The sequence below is a fragment of the Limanda limanda genome, chromosome 4 (assembly GCF_963576545.1).
Source record: "Limanda limanda chromosome 4, fLimLim1.1, whole genome shotgun sequence".
Taxonomy (NCBI): domain Eukaryota; kingdom Metazoa; phylum Chordata; class Actinopteri; order Pleuronectiformes; family Pleuronectidae; genus Limanda; species Limanda limanda.
In genome coordinates this window covers 4,482,645-4,503,817 of record NC_083639.1, presented here as the reverse complement: position 1 = coordinate 4,503,817, position 21,173 = coordinate 4,482,645, and the positions used below count along the sequence as shown (strand labels likewise).

Sequence of the window (21,173 nt, the reverse complement as noted above, 5' to 3'; positions counted from 1 at the left end):
ATTAGTGGTTACACGTGGTATTAAGATGCTGTGGACCCAAACCCAGACTTTATTTTGTGTATAGCAATACAGTTGAGCTGTTAAATAACACTATGACACCATAATATGATATATAACAGTATCATAGGGATATATGGCCATGATACTATTATATAAACAAGATAAGATGGGCAAAACCAGTTGACCATTTATTTAAGTCACAAGTCAAGACTTCACCACCACCCTGGTTGAAACCCACTGAGGATAAACATCCTGCACCACGGAGCATATATCATGAAACTGTGGTTTCAACACCAGTACGGACGTCTCAGAGGAGCAGGTACGTTGTAATGGATATTTAATTAAAGTACAATCTGTCACAGGGGCCACCACTCAAATCAAATCTTTGTATGAAAATACATGTCTGTCTATGATCAAAAAAGTTAGATATAAGTCAGTCATTTGTTCTTAAAGCAACAAAGCACTCAACGTGTTTTCAACGTGTACAAATATCGAACAGAGGACGCTGGCGTTCATACAAGAGAAAAGAAGAGTTGCTGAAAAGAAGTTGTGTTACTGAGCTGAGCGATCGGGAATCTGGACTTTTCTCCAAATGTTGGAGAGTCTTCGTTCTCAGCAAGAAACAGGAAAAAATGTAATATTTAAATCGTATAGCAGGGTTAAAACCGGGCTTGGAATTAAAAACAACAAAACATTGCTGAGACCAAATATTAGGCCAAAATAAAACAAATTTTTCAATGTGGATTTTGACTATTAGTCTGAAGTGAGGAAAGCATCATGTTCTCTGATGAAGTGAGTCCCCAAAGGCTCGAACCAGAAACAGGTTTAAATTCACAACTCTGACAACTCTGTAAACCTGTGAAATTTAAACATTTGGATTTTAAATTCTACCGATTTAATAAATCTCAGGACAAACCCACTTGCATGTTGCAAACTGGAACCACGTCTTTGGTTACAAATAAAGCATCAAGCCACCAAAACAAAAGCTACACTACCTTCCCAAAAAAGTGTCGTCCCGAACATTTGGAATTTCTAATGTTTTGTTCATTTGCGAGTCACAGTGGATGTAATGAGGATTTCTTTTTTTTCTATTTAGGGCCAGTCAAAAACAAGAGTGAAAACTAATTTTTGATCAAGGAAACGATTTGAAGTCCAGAAGCTATTCATTCCATTTCCTGGCAAAATAATTATTATAATTATTAGACAAGCTACTAAAGAGCATCAATAATTAAAATGATTTTCAAGGCACAGAAGTTCCCTAAATCCATCGAAGAGAGTTCATTACAGCTCGAAATGTGAAGAGGGACATCCTCAAAATCAAAAGGCTTCTGAAGGTAGAGAGTGAAACATAAAGGAAAAATCCTTTCTGTAATGTCGGAGGAGCAAGTTGGAAAAACTGGGTGTGTTTTCAACTGAGGTCCATCTATCTTCTAAGCACCTTGACCTTTAAGGGTCACAGGAGCCAATCCCAGCTGACATTGGCCGTGAATCTAATTCCAACCTAATCTGCATGTTTTAAGACTGTGGAAGGATGACAGAGTATCTGGAGAAAACCCACACGGATTAGCAGGTAGAACATCCAAACTCCACAGAGAAAGACCCCCACCGTCCGATTCTAATTCAGAACCACTGTGCCCCCATTCTTTGCGGTTAAATCATCTTAAAAAAAGTCCCAGTCACATCCACTGTGATTTAATGTCACAAAAGAAAACATGAAAACCTGTGGGGGGTGTATACTTTCTGCAGGCGTTGCATTGTGTTACACAGAAACTTATTCCACGTGTTAAAACTGTTGAGCTTTGACAGTCAAGGTTAGAGAAGCTTGAAAAATACTGGAAAATAAAAAATAGGTGGAGATGTGTAGGTCATTCATGATCAGCTACAGAATCTCCAAAACAAAATAGGAATCTACACAAAAGACCAGTGGACAAATAGTGAAAGAAAAACATTGGCTGGCTATTAAGGATATAATATATATGTATATATATATTACAAAACAAACATAACAATATAAATCCCTCTAAAAAGCAGTAAATGTTCACATTACATGTTGTAACACACTGGAACAAAATAAGCCATAAGTACATTACACAAAACAGCAGTGAGATATTTGGACAATTTGTGAATATCAGGCGGGTCAGAGTCTCTTCACGCGTGTGGAGTGGAGCCTCAAAACAGTTTGATCGAGGTGACAAAGTGACAATGCATGCTGGGCCACGTCGTGATGCCGTGTTCCGCTTTGAGACATTATCGGACGTGGATCCTTCAACTCCTCCCGGTCTCTACGCTTCAGGTTCGTCTCTCGGCGGTCCGCGGAGCCCAGGTTAGTTGTGTAGCCAGAATTTGAAGTCGCTGGATTTAGGCAGTAACACTGATAGTTTAGTGCAAACCGGACAGAGCTGCTTTTTTCCTCACGTCAACTTAAAAACAGGTGCAAACGCTCAGCAGGATAACATTTTAAGACAAGAAATAAAGGACAAAAACATAAATATCAAAAAACCTTTATCAGTATAAAAAGTAATAAGGTTATTCATTTAATCAATAGTCTGGCAAAAAAGGCCTCAGAAAAGTTCGCAGATTTTTTACAAATTAAGTGCCCATGACAATGTCCTCAGACGAGCGACTCCATGCTCTCCGCGGGGTCCGACTCGTCCGCCATCACCACCGCTCCGTTAGTGTCCATGTGCAGGGGGCTCAGGCCACACTCTCTGTTCCCTATCAGGCTGAGCATGGCTTTGTAAAGGTACTGGTACTCCTCCTGCGCACACAAACACACAACAGGCATCAACACAACGCACCGCCTCCAGTGTCAAACTGTGGAGCTGTGAATTAATGAATCAGTGTTTTGGATAACACTGAATCTGATGTATAAAGGGACATTTGTGATACAAAACCCAAAAGTGGGGAAAAAAAAACTAGCTTTTGCTCTTTGTTTTGGTGACACACTTACTATATGGCTCAATTACTTAACTATACAATTAAGTGAATGCTGTTTATTTAAATTACTAATAAAGTTAATGTTAGCTTGTTTTAATTTTTGCTGCGTTCTAGTGGCTGAAAGTTAATAAAAGCCACTGTATTTGTATTTCCAGATTCAAAAGGACAATATATTTTATTTCTGGCCACTGGGGGCAGCAGAACAAACTTCAAACATGGTTCTGATGAGAAATCAGAAAAACCGCTGCCCACTATGGCCACTAAAAATCCTGGAAACACAGTGACTTGAGAGGAACTGTACATTTATTATCTGCGAGCAACCTCTTTACCAGAACCTGTATTCAATGTTTTTGTTTTACATGAACTCAGACTCACTATATCAGTGAAGACTCCCGGCCTCATGAGATTGATCATCTTCGCCACCTGATAGACATCCACCACGCCCTCGTTCTCCAGCTGCTGGGACAGCGTGGTGAGGGCACACAGCATCCCTGCCGACACGGCTCCACACCTGAATACACACATTATCACAATGAGTTCTCTAGGATGCGAGTCTGTCTCGAAGAGTGTTCCTGTTAATGGGTATAACACATCCTGAACCCGGAGTTTAACTCCTTCACTTCAGATGTGTAGATCTATTTGCATGTGTGCAGTTGCCATCATCACCTCAACTGAATACAGCCTGTAGGTATTAACACATGCACAGTTTTTTGCAACGGACAAGTAAAATAAAATACACTGCATTAAAAGAAAAGATAAAATGTGTGATGTGATGTTAGCATCTGGTGTCAACGGGTGAGGAGACAGTTTGGCCTGTTAGTTATTCTGTTCCAACTTTACATGGAGTCCCAACTCTCTGAGAAAAGTCCGTTCAACTGTCGGGCCCTTCTTGAAGTGAGTATTGAACTCAGTGATGTTTTCACTAAGAGCTGCTGAGGCCTGAGGGAGAGACGTCCGCTGGGAGCCGCGGTGGATGCTGCTATGGTTGCCTGGTTACTGAGTCCTGGTGGCTTTGTTTATCCTGGCAGCTTGTCTGCAGGTTCTGAGAAGTGGCACGGAACGCTCTCAGCCATTATTCACTTATTAAAACCCTCCTTGTTCAAATAGGACAAATTAACAGCAATTTAACAATGCAGCTCTTTCACCACTTCAGATCCCTTAACACCCAGATCCAGGAGGAGCCCTTGGACTCTATGCAGCACATATTACAAATAGAAGTTTTCTTGGAGGATGCATACCTCTGCCGGCTAAAGCTCTACCTCACCATATTAAAGAAACTAAAAAACAAGTCCTGGTTCTGACCATTTATCAGCTCCAGAACTGAATGGGTCATTCTCGATAAGACTTCATAAAAATAGTTTCAGTAGTTTTTTCACAATCCTGCTAACTAACTAACAGAGTTCTTTATGATGTTTTTCATTAGTTTGAGTTTGGCCTTACAAGTTGACTTTTCCTGTGCTTGTGTATAAAGGCTGCGTATGAACAGCATGGAGTAAAACCCAAACGTACTCATCATGCACGATGGTGGGGCCGTCTCGAGTCATGGCCTCTTCCTTGATGACACCAATCAGCTCGAAGGTGCTGCTGAGAGGGGCGTCAGGGTTCGGCCATTTAGGGCACTGGAAATGTCTCACCTCTAGAACGTAGTCGTCCTGTCACGTAGAGCAGAGGAGCATACACATGTCATACGTGAGGTCACGGCTGACCACATTACAGTGATAAAACACCATGTATGGAACATGTGACATGCTGGAGGAGCAGGTTACCTGTGTGGCCTCTAAGATGAAGTCGTGAATGATGATCTGCTCCTCGTTGGAGAGGCACAGCCTGTCCTTACTGATGAGGGTGACGGTGAAGGCGATGCAGTTCATGGCCTCTTCTCGACTTGGCCAGTAAACAAATTCATCCTCCGCCTGTAGAGACACAGGGAACCTCATTTGTCAAACTGTTTCATTAATGCTTCTTTTTACTGTCAATTATTTTTACCACGTTAATGTTTGTCAGTCACTGAAGAAGCAGAGGATAAATAAAACAGATCAAAGAATAGATTATTAGGTTTATTCGATACATACCAGGCCTTGGTTGTCAGGCAACATGACAATAATTTGAGCATTATGGTCCCAAATCATCCTCCAGAAGTCTGTCGTGGTGTGGGGCAAAGGATGCTGGGTAACAATGAACTCATTACTCCTGTAGTAACCCTGAGGTGACAGAGGTGAGCTGTAAGTTTTTGTGAAGCTCAGACCATGACACAAACTGCCATTTTGAGTTCACTCAATAAATTATCACAGAGAAATGTCAGAAATAAAACAAAGCGAGGAAGGACAAGACTCAAACAACAAGACCGTACCATTATGTATGACGCATTTATGTAATCCGTTCCTTTCATTCCAGGCAGAGTGGTGAGTCCGACCCTTGCTCGCTCCGCTGTAAAAAGGCAGAGAGATGGAAAAAAAACACCATTTAAATCTCAAGCCGGGGCTCTATAATATTGCACTGGCTGATAATGCACACATTCATCACCAGTGCTCACTGTTGCTATAGCAACAAGCACCTCTGTTTCCTCTGTCAGGGAGCTGGGAAGGCATCGTAAGATTAACTTATAGGATTATGGAAATAGATTCTAATTTTAGAAAATGAACTGTCGTTAATAATTTACTGACTGAAAAATAGGGACACGCAGAAAAACTACGCTTGAAAATGTCCTGATTCTAATTCTGATTGAATTTAATCTAAAAATAGGGAACGAAAATCGACAGAGGACGGATTTCATGTTTTAGAAATGCTTTTGATGGAGTTATTCTTTGAAACTAATAACAAATCTAGCTGTGTAAATCTTTTCAGGACAGCCACCCTCATTAATTGTTTTGCAAACCTACTCTAACCAACCCGACCGGCAGCTTGACGTGCTCGGCCTGACCTTGCTTCTCCAAAACCACAGCTCAGTTGCGAGCGTGCTGTGGTGAAACAGATAAGATACTCACAGGGAACCACTGAGGAATTGCGGTTCTTCTCCTTGTTGCAGTCTTTGTACGCACTGAAGCACTCCACAAAGCGTGTGTTGCACTGAGTCAGTAGCTGGAGAGAGAGAGAGGAGGCAAAGAGCAGAGGATTAGAAAGTCTGGTTTTGGGTCTGAGAGTCGTCTGGAAATTTAAATCACACATGAAGATGCAGATATAATATTGTTTAACAGCAGAGAATGATAGGAAGTCTTCCTCTGTTAATAAAGAGCATGTGAAGCTCGGGAGGAAATTACATTATGCGGAACAAATGAGTTTGTCTCTCCTGGTGTTGAAAGAGAAGGAGCTCGATGAGACGTTCATCAAGCTCCTGCATGAGGCAGCAGCTCTGACAGACACAATGTTATAATGGGCAACATCCCAGTAGCTCTCAGTCTGTTCCTTTCCGGAACTGGGAAACAACAGCGATCGCTGTTAACAGGCTACAGATCCAACATTCGCCTGAATTTCAGCCGACGCCGTCAATGCAGATGGTGACAGCTCGTCGAACCAGACACGTCAGAGCCCCAGAGGGTTTTCACGACTCACCCTGAACTGCTTCTCCAGCCGTGTGTTGCCTGTTGAGTTGGGCGTGAGGATGCTGTTGACGTAACCGTGGAGCTGCCAGGCAGGCACCTCCGTCTCTTTGCACATGATGCCCTCCATCAGAGCATCGTGGATGAAAACATACTGCTCCTGTTGAGAGAGGGAGAGAGGGTTTAGAGACGGGGAGTGTCAGAAATTAAACATCAGAAGTAGAGTTGCTCGAAATTCATCACATATATCAATATTTACTGAGGAGCAAGTTTAATGCTGCACTCAATATTTAATTTACAAATGTAAACATAACGTAAATCTGTCCCTGTATAGTTGATGCTGCACCCTGCTGTTGTGACTGGTTATGATGGGGCGATTTGTAACTATTTCAAATACTTAAGTGTGACTTAATCTATTATTTAATCTAATTTATTATTCATTATATTTGTCATGTTTAATTCAAATTTGGGATGTGGCTAGAAATTAAAGCTTTAAGCTAAATGCAGTGAAGTAAAATAGAAAATATTTGCTTCCAAAATATGGTCAAAAAGTAAAAGTATAAAATAATATAAACATAGACTGTAAATTAGGATGTATCATGTGTCTACACTTCATCTTTGAGTATTTAAAGCAAGAGTATATGCAGTCTTGTTCAGTACACTTGCTCAACCAATCGCGAGGCCGTCTCAGCTTTCAATCATGACGTTTCACCCAGTTTAATGTATTTAATAGCTAATTAACATCAAATGTCACAGAAAAATTAACAGTTGAACAAGCAACGTATACTTTTACTTTTTAATTTGGTCCATGTTCCATCTGTTAACATGGATGAGGGTGGATTCATGACCAATATTGCAGCCAGCCACCAGGGGGCGTTCAAGATGTTTGACTTAACTTTTGGGGTTTTCAGAAAAGTAACCAGAGCGTCATCATTTAAATTTGATCAACTAAACAATCAGATACAACGACCCAATTAAAATAGTTCACATAACTTATGCATGATTGATTCACTAAATAATTGATTGAAACAGCTGTAAGATTAAGTCTCACTAACACAAAACGATCTGAGGACAGACCTGATAGTGAGGGTAGAGGATATTTATCTACATATACTCATATCACTACTGTGGGTGTTAAACATTCATCTGTATTGTGGTGAGTATGTAACAGTTTGTACTGTGCTGCATTAAATTGCGGTAAAAGCGTTGACCTTTACTTGAGCCAAGTGTATCGAGCTAAACAGCCTCTATGACTCCCTATTCATCTTTAATCCTGACCTTTCTTAATGTGGGAGAAGTTTTCCCGTTTCCCAGCACAAGTGATGATTAAGAGTTTCTTACCTCCGTCTGCACTAGGTAGTTGCGTTGTGTGCGGATGTGTTTGAGAAAATCCAGGACACTGACTGTGCTTTTGTCCTTGATCTGTTGCAGCATGCTGTCAATGACAATGTATGTTCCTGTGCGCCCGACCCCTGCACTAAAAAAAAGGACAGAACAAAAAGCAGTATGAGCATAACAGTGGGCCCATAGGTGAGTTTGACACTCAGAAGTAACACTTATTGAGCCCGGCAGCTCAGGAACAATGACACATACCTGCAGTGCACCAGGACTGGGCCCATGTCTGCAGTGTGAGCCGCTGACGAGCGGTTGATGAAGGTGAGCACAGGGAGGGTGTACTCCGGGACGCCCATGTCCGGCCACTGGGTGTAGTGGAACTGGACCACCGTGCGTTCGTTCAGCTTCCCCTTCGGATTCCCCTTCTGTGTCTGAAACACAAGAGAAGACGAGGCCCAGGTGAGAAGGAAACCCGAAACATGGACTTCACACTACTGCTATGTATAAGACTTTATGCAACTTTTTGTCACATAAACATTAGTACTGCCCAGACTTTGATGCGTCTAATGTGTGAAGTTACGGTTTGAGTTTTACTGGAGCACCAAGATTTAAAGGTCCCATCGTATGAAAATTCCACTTTTGTAGTGCTTCTACACGTTAATTTGGGTATCTGGCATGTTTACCGTCCCAAAAACTGTGGAAAAACACAACTCCCGCGATCTGGTGTGGTTCCTCTATGTCAGGAAGTATGCGCTAGCGAGCGTCCAATGGGGTTATGGGCATTCTTTACGTCATTGGCAGTTTAGGGTTAGGGTTACGTCAGCGCAGAGACCCCCACCAACACTCGACCCACCAATCGATGGAACCACAATAGATTTAAGAACCACCCACTTTATTGACCTTCCATTGGTTTGCGCCGCGATTGCATTCTTGCGAGACTTGTTAACACTTGGATAAGCTATCTAGCAGCATGAAACGAATTCAACCCCCGAGAGCCACCGCGTAGCCCGTAGCCTGGAGCCCGGGAGGCGAGAGCCCGGAGCCGGGAGAGTGAGCTGTTGGTGTTTTTTCCAGGTAGGAGCTCGGAGCTGCTTCACTGTGTTGATGCTGTGGTTATGCTGCCTCAACTGGATGTGACTTTGTTGTTGTTAGCAGCAGCAGCTAACGCTGGCTTCTGTGTGTGTGTTTTGCCCCGGTGGAAGCAGCATGTATGAATACAGAACAGCTTGCTGCTAGCGACGCTAACGCTAGCCTAGCGTTAGCTGCGGCACCGGCACCTCCGTGCACCGCCGCTGTCGGGTCCGGGACGTCCCGGTGAGGGCTCCTTGGAGGTGCCGCTGTTAGCTCCGGGGACGTCCCGGTGAGGGCTCCGGGACGTCCCGGTGAGGGATCCTCGGAGGTGCCGCTGTTAGCTCTCGGAGTCTAGCTTGTGTGTGTGTATGTTTGTGGCGTCCCGGGCATGCAGCACGTTTACATAGAAAACAATGCACTCGGAGGCTAACCCGACTCGTAGCTTCTGTGTGTGTCTGTCTTTGTTAGAAACTAGCATTGGAACGTGTTCAAGGACCCCCCCCCGGTCTCCGGTTGCATTGTACCGGTGCCGGTGGGCTCGCTCAGCGCCAGGGTGGCGAAGCGGAGGAGGAGGAGGGGGGCAGAGAGCTGCACATTATAACTTTTGTGGCTCTTACAGATTTGCTCCACGCAGCCCGAGCTGCACGAACCGGTGCCGGTCACCAGCAGCTCGCTGCCGCCTCCGTCGCTCGCTTTAAAATAGACTCATACCCGGAGTTTTAAGTGCATTTTGCCGCAGAAGTTGCAGCAGTGTTAGCTTCCAAGGCTAGCCCCCACATCCCTTTGCCTGTGTGTGACTGTGTCTATCTGTGTGTGTGCGTGTGTCTGTGTGTGTGTGTGTGTGTGTGCGAGCGCTCAGATACAATTATATACTGTATACACACATATCTAATGCATGTATTTAAATAAATGTACATCCTTATCAGAGGGTGTAGTAGTTTTAAAATTGTAGCTTCAATGAAGAAACACAACAAACAAATACAGAAATATGTGCAGGACAGTGACTTAAAATTATTTTAACAACCTTACATATGCTAAGGAGAGATTTAAGACGTGAAAGTGGATGTGTGTGTGTGATTGACAGGAGGGGGCGGGGTGGTGAGAGGGGGGGGGGGGGGGACTCAAAAGAGGTCAATCTGAAGAGGGCTGTTTTAGACAGGGTAAAAAGGCTGTTGTTTTAAATGATCCTTGTGGTATTTTGACCAAAAAATGTTACAGACATTTCATTAAGACCCCAAGGAACCATATCAACTGTGGTAAAATGGGCATACGAGGGGACCTTTAATAAATTGCAAAACTGAAACAGTCTGGAACTAGCTATTTAATATTTGGAACTACAGAAAGAGTTTGCATTTGAATTAAGATGAGCTGGTGCAACCTGATCAAGCAAAATCTCATCCATTTGATGTTGTTTCTGCCTTTTATTTACCTTTTTAACTTTCGTGTTCCTTATATGGAAACGCCTCAGTGTGTAGCAGGCGTGCACTTTGGTGCTTTTCAGCGTCACCACAATGTTCCCATACTGCTCGCTGTTCTCTGTCGGCCAGTACTGGTCACATTTCCTCTGGAATGACACAACACACACATTGAAACTCAGTCACAGAGTCATGTGGGTTTTCTGTTTGCAGTTTTATGAGCAAAGGAAGTGAACTTACTCTTCCTTTCTCCACCAGGTTTGTGATCATGACGATGATTCCGGTGTTCTGCTCCCACATCATCCTCCAGAAATCCTCAAACGTGGACTTGAGAGGACCCTGAGCAGCTATATAAGCTCTGGGACGGTTGTAGCCCTGCAAACGGAGGCGTCTTTGAGTGTTATCAATAATATGCAATCAATATTTGCATTGATTACCCACAACCTCTGATAGAGCTTACACGACTGGTTTACTGATACAAGATATAAGTAGGTCATGAAATCCACTTCTTCCTCTGACAAAGTTGTTAACATTTATACATGAATCAATAGTTCTTTATTATAGAAATCGAAATTATATTGCACTGCTATTTTTAATGATTTTGAAATGTCGATAGATATTTTAAATAAACCAGTCAGCATGGCATTTAGCACCATGAGTTATTCTTAACACAACACACAAAGCATTTCCAAATCAAATAAGAAAAAAAACAAACAGGATCAGCTAAATATATAGAAAAAAAAACTAAACCTTGAATGGGATCTCATGTATTTTAGTAAAACTCACATCCACATAGTTGGCGTTGATGTAATCTGAATGTTTGGCATCTTTCCCCGCCAGCGCTCGTAATTTCACCCTGCTGTGGTCGTCTAGGAGAGCATTAACACATTTGTGTGAATCATTAAAAGGATGAAAACATGTTATTAAAAACATTATTGGATTGCGCAGCAGTCGGCATCCTAATCGGATTTTACAGCTGACTCACAGGCCACAATGTTGATGTATCTGTTTTTGTGCTTGTTGTCAGGATGATTGGAATGTTCCGATGTGATTTTCAGGTCTGCTGTCGAGCGCTGAACCTCCTGCAGAAAGAAATAAAGACATTTTATTGGATGAGAGCAGGAGATTTACTTGAATTACCATCTGTAACGTTATATTTACTTATGTTGTTAACACATTTTAGACTGCTGATTTTATGACCGCCACCTAGGAGGTTATGTTTTTGTCCATGTTTGTTTGTTGGTTTGCAGGATTATGCAAAAACTACTGAACAAATTACCATGAAACTAGGTGAAAGGATTTATTATGCATCAGAGAAGAACCTATAAAATGCTGGTGCTGGATCAGGGGGGAGATCCAGCAATTTTCTTTCACATTGCCAAATAGGACTTTTCAACATTTTCATTGATTCGAGAATTATTCATGGTTCATGATTCAAGAAACAAGATCTAGTGAACTTATGTGTGGTTTATTTATGAGGCTGTTGGTCCTTGGCGGAGGTATACCCTCTTTAAGTGCTCTTTCACTATTTTTGTGATACGTATGGTCTTTGAAGGAAGTTTAAAGAATTCCCCCTGTTAATTCAAGGACTGGTCCCCTGCATACGGAGTTTAGCGCTCAGAATGAACTGTGAAGTTGCACCTCTGGCAGCGGTTCAGAGCCTCGGTCAAGGGCACTTCAGCAGAGCAGATGCTTTCTGCCACTCGGGTTTGAACTCAAGCCTCCAGGAGGACGGCTGCCTTCTCTTCTCATTCACCACACCACAGTGCACCCACTCACTTCTAAAGCACAACAATCTTTTCTAACACATTTTCAGTGTTGTGCTTTTGAGAATGATGCACACAAGCATCCCATCAGATGACCCCAATTAAAATAAATCCTCTGCGGGGTGAAGCTTTTGCGTTGTTCCTTCACCTGGCTACACGGAGAGGATGTGCTCCCAGCCAGTCAACCAGCAGACAGACCTTCTTTAATTACCACCGTCTACCTCCATCGTTCCCTCAACCATCTGTTCAAAACCACTTACTCTGCACACAAACACATGCAGGAAATAATCTCTACCCAATGTTTAGACGCAGACAACATTTACACTAAAGAGAAGGACATGAACTGTGCTGTCATAACCAACATCGAGAAAATAAACTCTAAGTTTATCTCTCGAGCCAAATACAATGAGAACATATGGATGCTATGCAGATTAAATGTTCACCATCTCCGTGTGGAGTGCTGAGGCTGATGGGAACATCAGCAGTTAAGTAATTTAGTCCTGAAAAGTCAGGACATCACCAGAGTTATTACAGTTTATCCTGAAGCAGACATGCAGGTTTGAACCACCTTCTACAGCAGTGTCTTCAAACATTTGACTAAAAACCACAAACGTCAGCACGACTAAAGCAGACGCATATGTTTTTATTTCTTCTGGCATTTAATATTGCGGCGAAGGTTGAAAATGCTCCGGAGCCGATCACCCCTAAAGTGGTGTTTGAATCTCACCTCAAACTCCTCAGCAAAACCTTGCAGGTTGTTTTTATAGAGCTCCATGATGTGTTTCACAAAGTGCTTCACAGGGATGGCATCCATGTCATCTGCAGAGAACAGGGAGAGAAGCCATGGTTAATGTGTGGGCAGCTGATATCCTGACTCATCAGTTTTTAGATTCTCCATAGAATGAGTGGTTGAGAGCCTCTAGAGCAGAGTGCATATGCATAGAGTAGGTTGGCAATACACACATTACATACATACATACAAGAAAAGCAAGGTCATTTATACGTATAACATTTTAGTAATTGTAATTGATGAAACCAGGAGTCTCTTTTGCAGTGACAGAAAATAGAGGAGAGGAGAAAAAAAATAGGAAGAAAGCTTTATATTGCACACAATCCTCTAACGTATGTGTTTTGAACATTTACAGGAAGGAGCATCTGTCTCATCTGAGCCAAATCAGCCTTAAATCACACACAGGGGACGTGTGATGAGACTGGTCACCGTCACACAGGGACAATAGAGCGGGGGACCCAGCTGTCATCAGTGATGACGCTGGCCAATGCTTCAACTAATACACAGCTGCAGCTGGGGCCTTCGACTCACTTACTTGCCTCAGCAGTTACAGCATTGAAGGTGAATTGTGGTTTGTTAATCTACTCATTTATCAACATTTCTCTCTTCCCTCCTGCGTTTGAGTCCAGAGACGTAGCAGTCTAATCACCTCAGAGGTGTTCTGGGTGAAATGGGCCTTTAGGAGCGAGAGATTGAAATTAACATTAGGGACATTTGTGTCTTGGCAGGAAATCTAACTGCAGGGATGTATGTCCACACATGAGCTCGACTAAATGTCCCACAGCGCTAAATGTAATATCAATTCTTTTAACAGTGATATTGTTTTCTCCATTTCCATTTAAAAAGTAAATGGTGGCAATATCACTGAAGACAAGTAATGGAAATTCTTAGTCTTTAAAGACACAGCTTAATGGATTGAATTTCCTGCACATTTCAATTTCAATTAATAACATAGTCAGTCATTCAGGATATAGTGTGTGTGTGCTGAGAAAAATAATAACTCTCACACTGAGGAGAAAGAAAAGGCAAAGGATATAAAAACAGAGAAAAGCAAGCAATACAGGCTGAATAACTGCAGAGTAAATACTGGCGTCAGCTGCGCTCATCACCTATTATATCACTGGATTGAAACGTCCCTGAGCTTTAAGCAAGTGTGAACGGAAAGTCAGATATCAACGACAGCCGAGACTGAGAAAAGCCAGTCAAACAAGCCTCTCAGAGCTGCTCCCACAGTCGTTCCGTATGCTAATCAACCGAAACTGTGCAAATGAAGCCGTCAATCTCATAGACAGAGAAACCATCCGAGTTAAGGGGTGACTTACGGGGGAGGAGTACTGCATTAAAAATCACATCCATTACTTTCAGATATTTCACCATAATTTCATTATTTTCATCTGAGCATTTTGACTCTTTATCCATCACTCACATTAAATTAACTTAATTTTATTATTACTTTAATAAGTAATAAGTAATAAGTATACATTTTCTTTTATTAAAAAATAAACTTTTACAATTGAAACTTCAAATATAACCCCCCCTTTTCACTGACATTTTAGCTGACACACACACACGTTTTAGCATCCCTCCCTGGTTGGGAACCACTGATCTATTAACTGTGACAAACAGTGAATCAAATTTTTTTCTTCGATACAACAGTATAGATATCTACATGCAACATGTATAAATATTCTAATTCAACAATTCAATCATGGCTCACCTGGTATAGGGATGATTGGGATACTTTCGTTGGCCACCACCCGTGGCGAGCTGCTCTCCTCCACATAGAAGTGAGCTGTCTGGAAGAATCTCCTACAGGGACACAGAGAGAGCAGCACCGTGAAACCACACACTATCAGCACAGGTAAAGCCACAGTAAAGTACATTAGGGAGTCGTTATTCCATTGTCCTCAGATCCGGTCTGTCAACATCAGCATCTAAATGTTGAATAGAATGACACAGGAACGGCAGAAAACTGCTAATGAAAACCCCAGAGTGGTCAGGACACAGCTGATCGCACACAGATAGAGAGAGCAGCTCCTGGAAACACAGTGTGAGGCGACTACAGGGATCAGGTAAACAACTATTAGCAACACACGGCACAGCACTCGATTTAGCTCTTTACTCAAACTGAAGACAACTAATCCAAACTCATCCCATCCCCTTAAGATTCCCTCTCTGGGACACAACACTTTCATGGATTCACATTTTGATTATGAGCACAATGAAATCAACTTAAAAGTTTTTTCTGAAGAAAAAGACTGTCCCTTGCAGCTGCTGCTCAAAAACAAAAAGTTCAAATGAAAACGTGATATTTTTATATTTGATGAAAGTTATGAAAATCCACCATTTATGCGTAGATAAAAAAAATCCAGTTTTTTAAAAAGCTAACACATCGTGTTCGATAATTCCTTTTAAATATTAAACAGTCTGAGATTCAAAACTATCGGAGGGAAAAATCTGGTCAAATCATATGAAGTTTTTTTTTGGCTCAATTTCCATCATTTCCTGCTCAAAGGACAACAATAAAAATCAATTTAATATGGCAAGAAATTAATTGAAAAACAAAAAAGTCCTTAATTTTAGCAAGACCATGACAATGTGGAAACAGAAGTGGTCTGTAGATCTTTAAGGTCCCCGGGACATTGCGCATCCTCTCCAGCCTCCACTACCCCTCACACACACACACACACACACACACACACACACACACACACACACACACACACACACACACACACACACATTATACACTAGTGAATACAAATATAAATACCCATTTTTCATCCCACAACAAGGTATAAACCTACCTGTACTTGAAGCAGAGGAGAGAGCAGGTGCTAGTCATTCTTTAAGACAGATGGAACACAAATAAAATCAAAAAAAAGGCTGCACTGCATTTAAAAGAAAGAAAAAGAGAGATGGAGAAAGAGAGAGAGAAAGAGGAAAAGGGAAGACTGAAAAAAAATGTGGGAGGAGATCTCCCCCTGGCTCGCATCAGTGACTCCCCATCTAATGGCTCCCTGTGGGCGTGGATGTGGTGTAGGTAACAAACCAGCATCTCCCTGACTCCGTCCCTGGGCCTCAGAAGAATAGTTTGCGTTGAGGGAATGCAAACTGGGGACACATGAGCTCATCTCTCAACAAATGTCTGGTGTAAAGAAAGTAGATTACAGCATTCCATTTAACACCAACATCACACAGTCAGTCATAGAGGACAGGAGTTGTTTTCTCAGCTCAACATATGTGAGTTTTCGATGAACACCTCAAGCCTCAGAGGTTTCCAGATGGGCTCTGCAGCTGATGCAATTAATTCCACTGTAGAAAGACTCATGATCTAAGATCCTCCACGCAAGGAGAAATGAACAAACTAAACAGAAGACAAGCAGATTAAACTTCAGTAGATGGTCCATTGATTACATATTGTTGAATAAACATTCATACAGCAAATGGATTATATTAATTACGTTGCTGATGAAGAAAACATCTGTGAGCAGAGACGCTCACTTGCTTAAATAGCAGCGCTGTCACAGAGCGATGCTACGCAGAGCATGAAGAGTAGAGACTGCGTGAATGGGTTGATTTCATCTTATATCACAGTCTTTCCCCGGGGGAAGAAGACGTTGTCTGTGAACTGTCTGAGTTGTCACAACAGCAGCTGTGACGGCCATTTCCAATCTGAGAGCTGCCCCTGCTCTGCTCCCGAAATACCACAACTCTCTGTCATTCATCCATCCACTGAATCCACTGCAGCCGTCTCTGCTTTTAACACTTATATGGAGCTGACGACTATAGATCTGTCTATATCATGATGTGACACCAACATATTCCACATTTAACATTACCTGCAGAGATCTCATAATTAAGGCAGAACACATTTCAAGCTTTAACCAAAAACAAACAATAATTTCCGACTGTAAACAAACAAAAGATTATGCGACACGGAGCAGAGCCTGTACAGGCAGTAAATAGGCCTGCAGCTAGCTGAGGAAATGGTCCGCAGTGCTATTTGCAACTCATTAGCCATCCCACATGTGCCAGTGGCTTGGTTTGTGTAATTACTAGGGTTCCAATAGCGTAGCTGGAAATCAGCCCGGCAGATAAAGAGCCAGCTGGGACCCCTGCTGGCTCTGGGCGGCCCTCAGGTCACCAGCCCCCCACTCCAGTAAGTGATGGGTCTGATGTCAACGTGCAGGCACAAGAGCAGTCTAACTACCAGACGGGCTGGGACCAATTCCCACAAATGGATACACATGCTTAAAACAGACACATTTAAACCAGAATGGCCCTCAGTAGAGTGTAGAGTTCCCCCAAGGCCAAACGCTCCTTAAATTCAGTCAACCTGCACCAAATCTCACAAACTCATAGATGTCTGTCCCTTAAATGTCCCTAATCTATTTTCCATCAAGACCAATAAATATTTCCTTGGACAATAGTGAAAATGTTGTTAAATGTTGTTTAAGGAAGTTGAAGGAAAACAGACAGACAGGAATATCCAGACACAGAGGATGAAGATGATCCCCCTCTGTATGTAATACCACTTGGTGTAATGACATTTTACTGTCTACCAGTAAAATTTCCTCTATGAAATGAAAGATTAATTTCCTTGAACTTTCTCCTCACCTCCAGTAGACCATCACAATGAGCAGCATTATGAGGCAGAGCAGAGTGAGAGCAGACACCACCACTAGGGGGACGATCCACACCATCCTGCCCATCCCTGGAGTAGGGCTTCTGGTAACGTTGGACAATGTGGTCCTGTCTGGAACATAATACATGCACATATAACATGGATAAATATTCCAACTTTTTGCAAAGCTTACTGTTCATTGGTGTAGGATGTTTATTGAAGATTTGCATGTTTTAAAAGTATTCTGACAGCAACATTTTTATTTGCAGATGAAACTCTAGAACCTTGAATTGGTGCAGATCTATTTGTTGATTTACATCATTTAAGATTTAAATATTCTGCAAAAACGCTCCGCTCTCTGAAGCTAACTTTTCTGAAATATGCTAAAGGGATTTCCTCGGGGCAGAGCCCTCGGGCAGACAGCTCACTTCTGCCTTCGGGCTCAGTGTTGTACTGACACCAAAGCCTGGAGCTTTGTCTTTGACTGAGATTATAACCAGTGTAAAATACCAACTTAAATCAAGTTATTTGTTATGTTAAAGCGGGCTCCATACTGTTGGTACTGTTTACAGAAGTCTAGTGTTGTATGATAGCTGACAACAAGAGAGCATGGATTATGGACAGTTTTTTGTCTCTGTGTTTGGAAGGGATGTGAATGAACTGAAAGAAAGACGTCTTCTCACCAGTGTGGACCGAGAAGGGCCAGAGATTCTTCCCGTCACTACTGATCTTTGGAGACAGTGTGGAGCTCTGAGGAATCTGCATCTCAGCACTGTCATTACGAGGCTCCTGAGTGGAGGCTGCGTTTACGTCTGTCGGATTCTCCTCCACGTTAACCAGCTGCTCCTCACCGGTGCTGGCAGGCGTCGTGTTGTCTTTGACTGTCGCCGTCCCGTCTCCTTTCTCTTTGGCTGTGGATGCAGGGGTGGGGATTAAAGGCTCTTTGGCCACGGTGCTGTTCGCTTGCTTTTCCTCATTCTCAGGTGCAGTCTTGTTCTTTTTCTTCTTCTCATCTTCTCCCTCCTCCTGCTCTCCCTCTCTCTCCCCCTCGCCCTCCTCCTCCTCCCCCTCACCCTCCCCGGCAGCCTGCTTCTCCTCAGACGGGGTGTCCATCTCGGATCCCTGCGAAGCCGCCTGGTCGGTGCTGGACTTCGCCGGCAGGGCGGAGGGACGGTTGGTGTTCTGAGAGGCTCGTGGTGCGTGCGTGGGCCAGACCGAACTGGGCAGAGAGGAGATGACCCCTCCACCAACGCCAAGGCCTGCCAGCAAAGAGCTTGTCACCACCGATGCCACCGTGGCCTGGCTGCCACTGGAGGAGGGGCCCATCCCCGTTGCCATGGAGACGATGGAGAAGTGAATGCCAGACGACGTCCAAGTGGATGAACCAGAACTTATTGGAGCCATGTCTGCAGAGGACGCTGGAGAAATGGTGGGCTGGGGGAGACGGGCAGGGGATAAGAGGATAAGTAGTCGGCCAACAGTGCCACATGAATGTCACTAACATGAAAGAAATGCCACTCACCATCCCAGTCTTCACAATACGAGACCCTTCAAATATTCTTGTTGTATTCGCTGGAAAACAAACCAGAAAGCAAGCATTTCACAAACCCATTTCCTGTATTTGATTTGTACAAATGATCTCAAAATACAAATGACGAGCAGCTACCTCTGAAGAGCAGTGTTTGGCTGAAATCACTGCGCAGGTCATGCTCACACACCGCCTGCACTCGGAACAGGTACAGGATGTCTGGGGACACATTAGTGATGACTGCTTTCTGCAAGAGAAACAAAAACACCACATATATATATTTGTAAAAAGATGGTACGTAATGTTGAAATTTGTGGTTAAAATACATGTGTAAGTGTGGCTGCTGTCGCCTAAAAAGAATACACAACACACTAAGCTGCTGCTACTCTGTTAACACTGTTTAATTGTTTAATACCCTGATTTAATTGTGTTGTGCAGTTTGCATCTGGCTCTACTTATATTAAAAATGCCCCTCAGAGCAGCTGGGTGATTGCCTCTGGTGTTGCAGAGCTGGTATTTCTCAAAAATAATTCAGATAATTGTGTCCAGAGAACCAAATTGAAAATTTAAATGGAAATGAAGTGGGGGGGGAAGACACTGACAGCAGAGAGAGAACTGTCAGTAAACAGACTGATGGACTGCATTGATGGAGAGAAACTACAAAGTATCTCATGGACACTTGAATCATTCTGTCGACAGATGATCAAAGTACACAAACACAATGAATGTACAAAGCACTTAAAAGACACAGAGATACTACTGATAAAAACCCCCAAAAATATTTAAATCAATTCAAGTAATTTGATGTTCAAATTTAAAATGTAGAAATGACTCGTAATATTCCTTCCTCCTCCGTCTCACACCCCGGAATAAAGGAAAAGGAAGACGGGCAGCAGATGGACGCCGGCTCTGTCAGAGGACCTCAGGGTGCAGTAAGGCCGATGGGCAGTAAAAACCTCACTAAACGTAATGGAAAGATGCTAAAAACAGAAAGTTACCGTCGCACAGGGACCCAAGTAGTTTCACTGTTTAACATCAGACATAACTTCTAAGGCAGTTTTGTAGACAATCAGCAGGTGGAGCATGGATGTGTGTGTGAGTTAAAAGAACAATAATAAAGGAGTACAAATAAATGTGGTTACATATGATACGCATGAAAATATTGCCCCACCCGTTAACCGATCTTATTTAGTATCTGTGGTTTGAAATGGTAACAGAAGTGTTGAGTTCAGTGCAGTAACTTTAACGGGGTTAACTGCTTTACAAAATAATGATTAGTAAAATGACCAGTTAAGGTTTACAAACAGAGGGAATTGGAACTATAGACATTTAACTAAAACAACTCAAAAGCTCAACTAAAGGCCTATTACCTTCTGGCAGTAAATAAAGACCCTAATCACCATTGTGACATTGACCCGGACAAGAGACGTTGGTGTTAAATTTACTTGTCCAGAGCACGTGTCCCTCAAAAAGTTCATGTCCGGCCCTGCCAGCTCTGTGACCTGGTGAAGAAGCGTTTTGGCTCAACACTCTGTTTATCTAAAGGGACAGGCATACAACCAGCTTTCACATATGAAATCAGGAAAATGTCCAGAATACCTATATAAGTGGCATTCTCACAATAAGTACTGCATTTGGTTTAGGTGAGGGGTGGCGGCTGCGAATAGAAGAGAGAATAGAAGAGTCGTGCGTGCTGTGGATTCCTGCAGGACAGTGACCTGCTCACACATTTTCTTTTACAAGGGGCTTGAATTTTGATGCAACAGATTTGGACATTTGTGTTCACACGTGCAACTCCTCCAGGTTAGATCTACAGAATGTCAGGTTTTCAGCACATGTGTGAAAAAGCAGCTGCAGACTGTCATGACAGTGGGGGGGTCGGTGGGCTTTATAAGAGATGCACAGCTGGATGTTGGATTACTAAGGATTATGTTGTGTGAAAAAGAACAGCCCTTTAAGTGTAAACTCCTGCAGCAGGAGGATGTATCTCTGCAGAGACGGTGAAGAGATACGGTAAAAACATAAAGAGATACCTTAATGTTTAAGACAGATGAGCAGAATAATATGATCAATGTTGTCAACATCTACACAGAGATAAGAAGAATCACACGTTCACAGATGCATGCATTTGTTTCTAAAAGTGGAAGGCAGTTTGTGTTCAAACAGCT

At 42.7% G+C, this 21,173-nt stretch overlaps 1 protein-coding gene across 1 annotated transcript in view; it reads right to left on the bottom strand.

Moving 5' to 3' along the window:
* Nucleotides 1-320: 320 nt before the first annotated feature.
* ca16b (carbonic anhydrase XVI b) overlaps nt 321-21,173 on the bottom strand; it is a 92,610-nt gene continuing 71,757 nt past the window's right edge. The window contains exons 10-29 of the mRNA XM_061069473.1: nt 19,144-19,252; nt 19,000-19,049; nt 18,161-18,911; nt 17,471-17,609; nt 14,568-14,659; nt 12,788-12,879; nt 11,280-11,376; nt 11,081-11,163; nt 10,535-10,669; nt 10,309-10,443; nt 8,067-8,239; nt 7,815-7,950; nt 6,487-6,633; nt 5,922-6,015; nt 5,288-5,364; nt 5,010-5,138; nt 4,704-4,850; nt 4,447-4,589; nt 3,313-3,448; nt 321-2,758 (exon numbers count right to left, since the gene is read on the bottom strand). Coding sequence (XP_060925456.1) covers nt 2,612-2,758; nt 3,313-3,448; nt 4,447-4,589; nt 4,704-4,850; nt 5,010-5,138; nt 5,288-5,364; nt 5,922-6,015; nt 6,487-6,633; nt 7,815-7,950; nt 8,067-8,239; nt 10,309-10,443; nt 10,535-10,669; nt 11,081-11,163; nt 11,280-11,376; nt 12,788-12,879; nt 14,568-14,659; nt 17,471-17,609; nt 18,161-18,911; nt 19,000-19,049; nt 19,144-19,252 — 3,012 coding nt within the window. The 3' untranslated portion in view covers nt 321-2,611. The remainder of the gene's footprint in view (nt 2,759-3,312; nt 3,449-4,446; nt 4,590-4,703; nt 4,851-5,009; nt 5,139-5,287; nt 5,365-5,921; nt 6,016-6,486; nt 6,634-7,814; nt 7,951-8,066; nt 8,240-10,308; nt 10,444-10,534; nt 10,670-11,080; nt 11,164-11,279; nt 11,377-12,787; nt 12,880-14,567; nt 14,660-17,470; nt 17,610-18,160; nt 18,912-18,999; nt 19,050-19,143; nt 19,253-21,173) is intronic.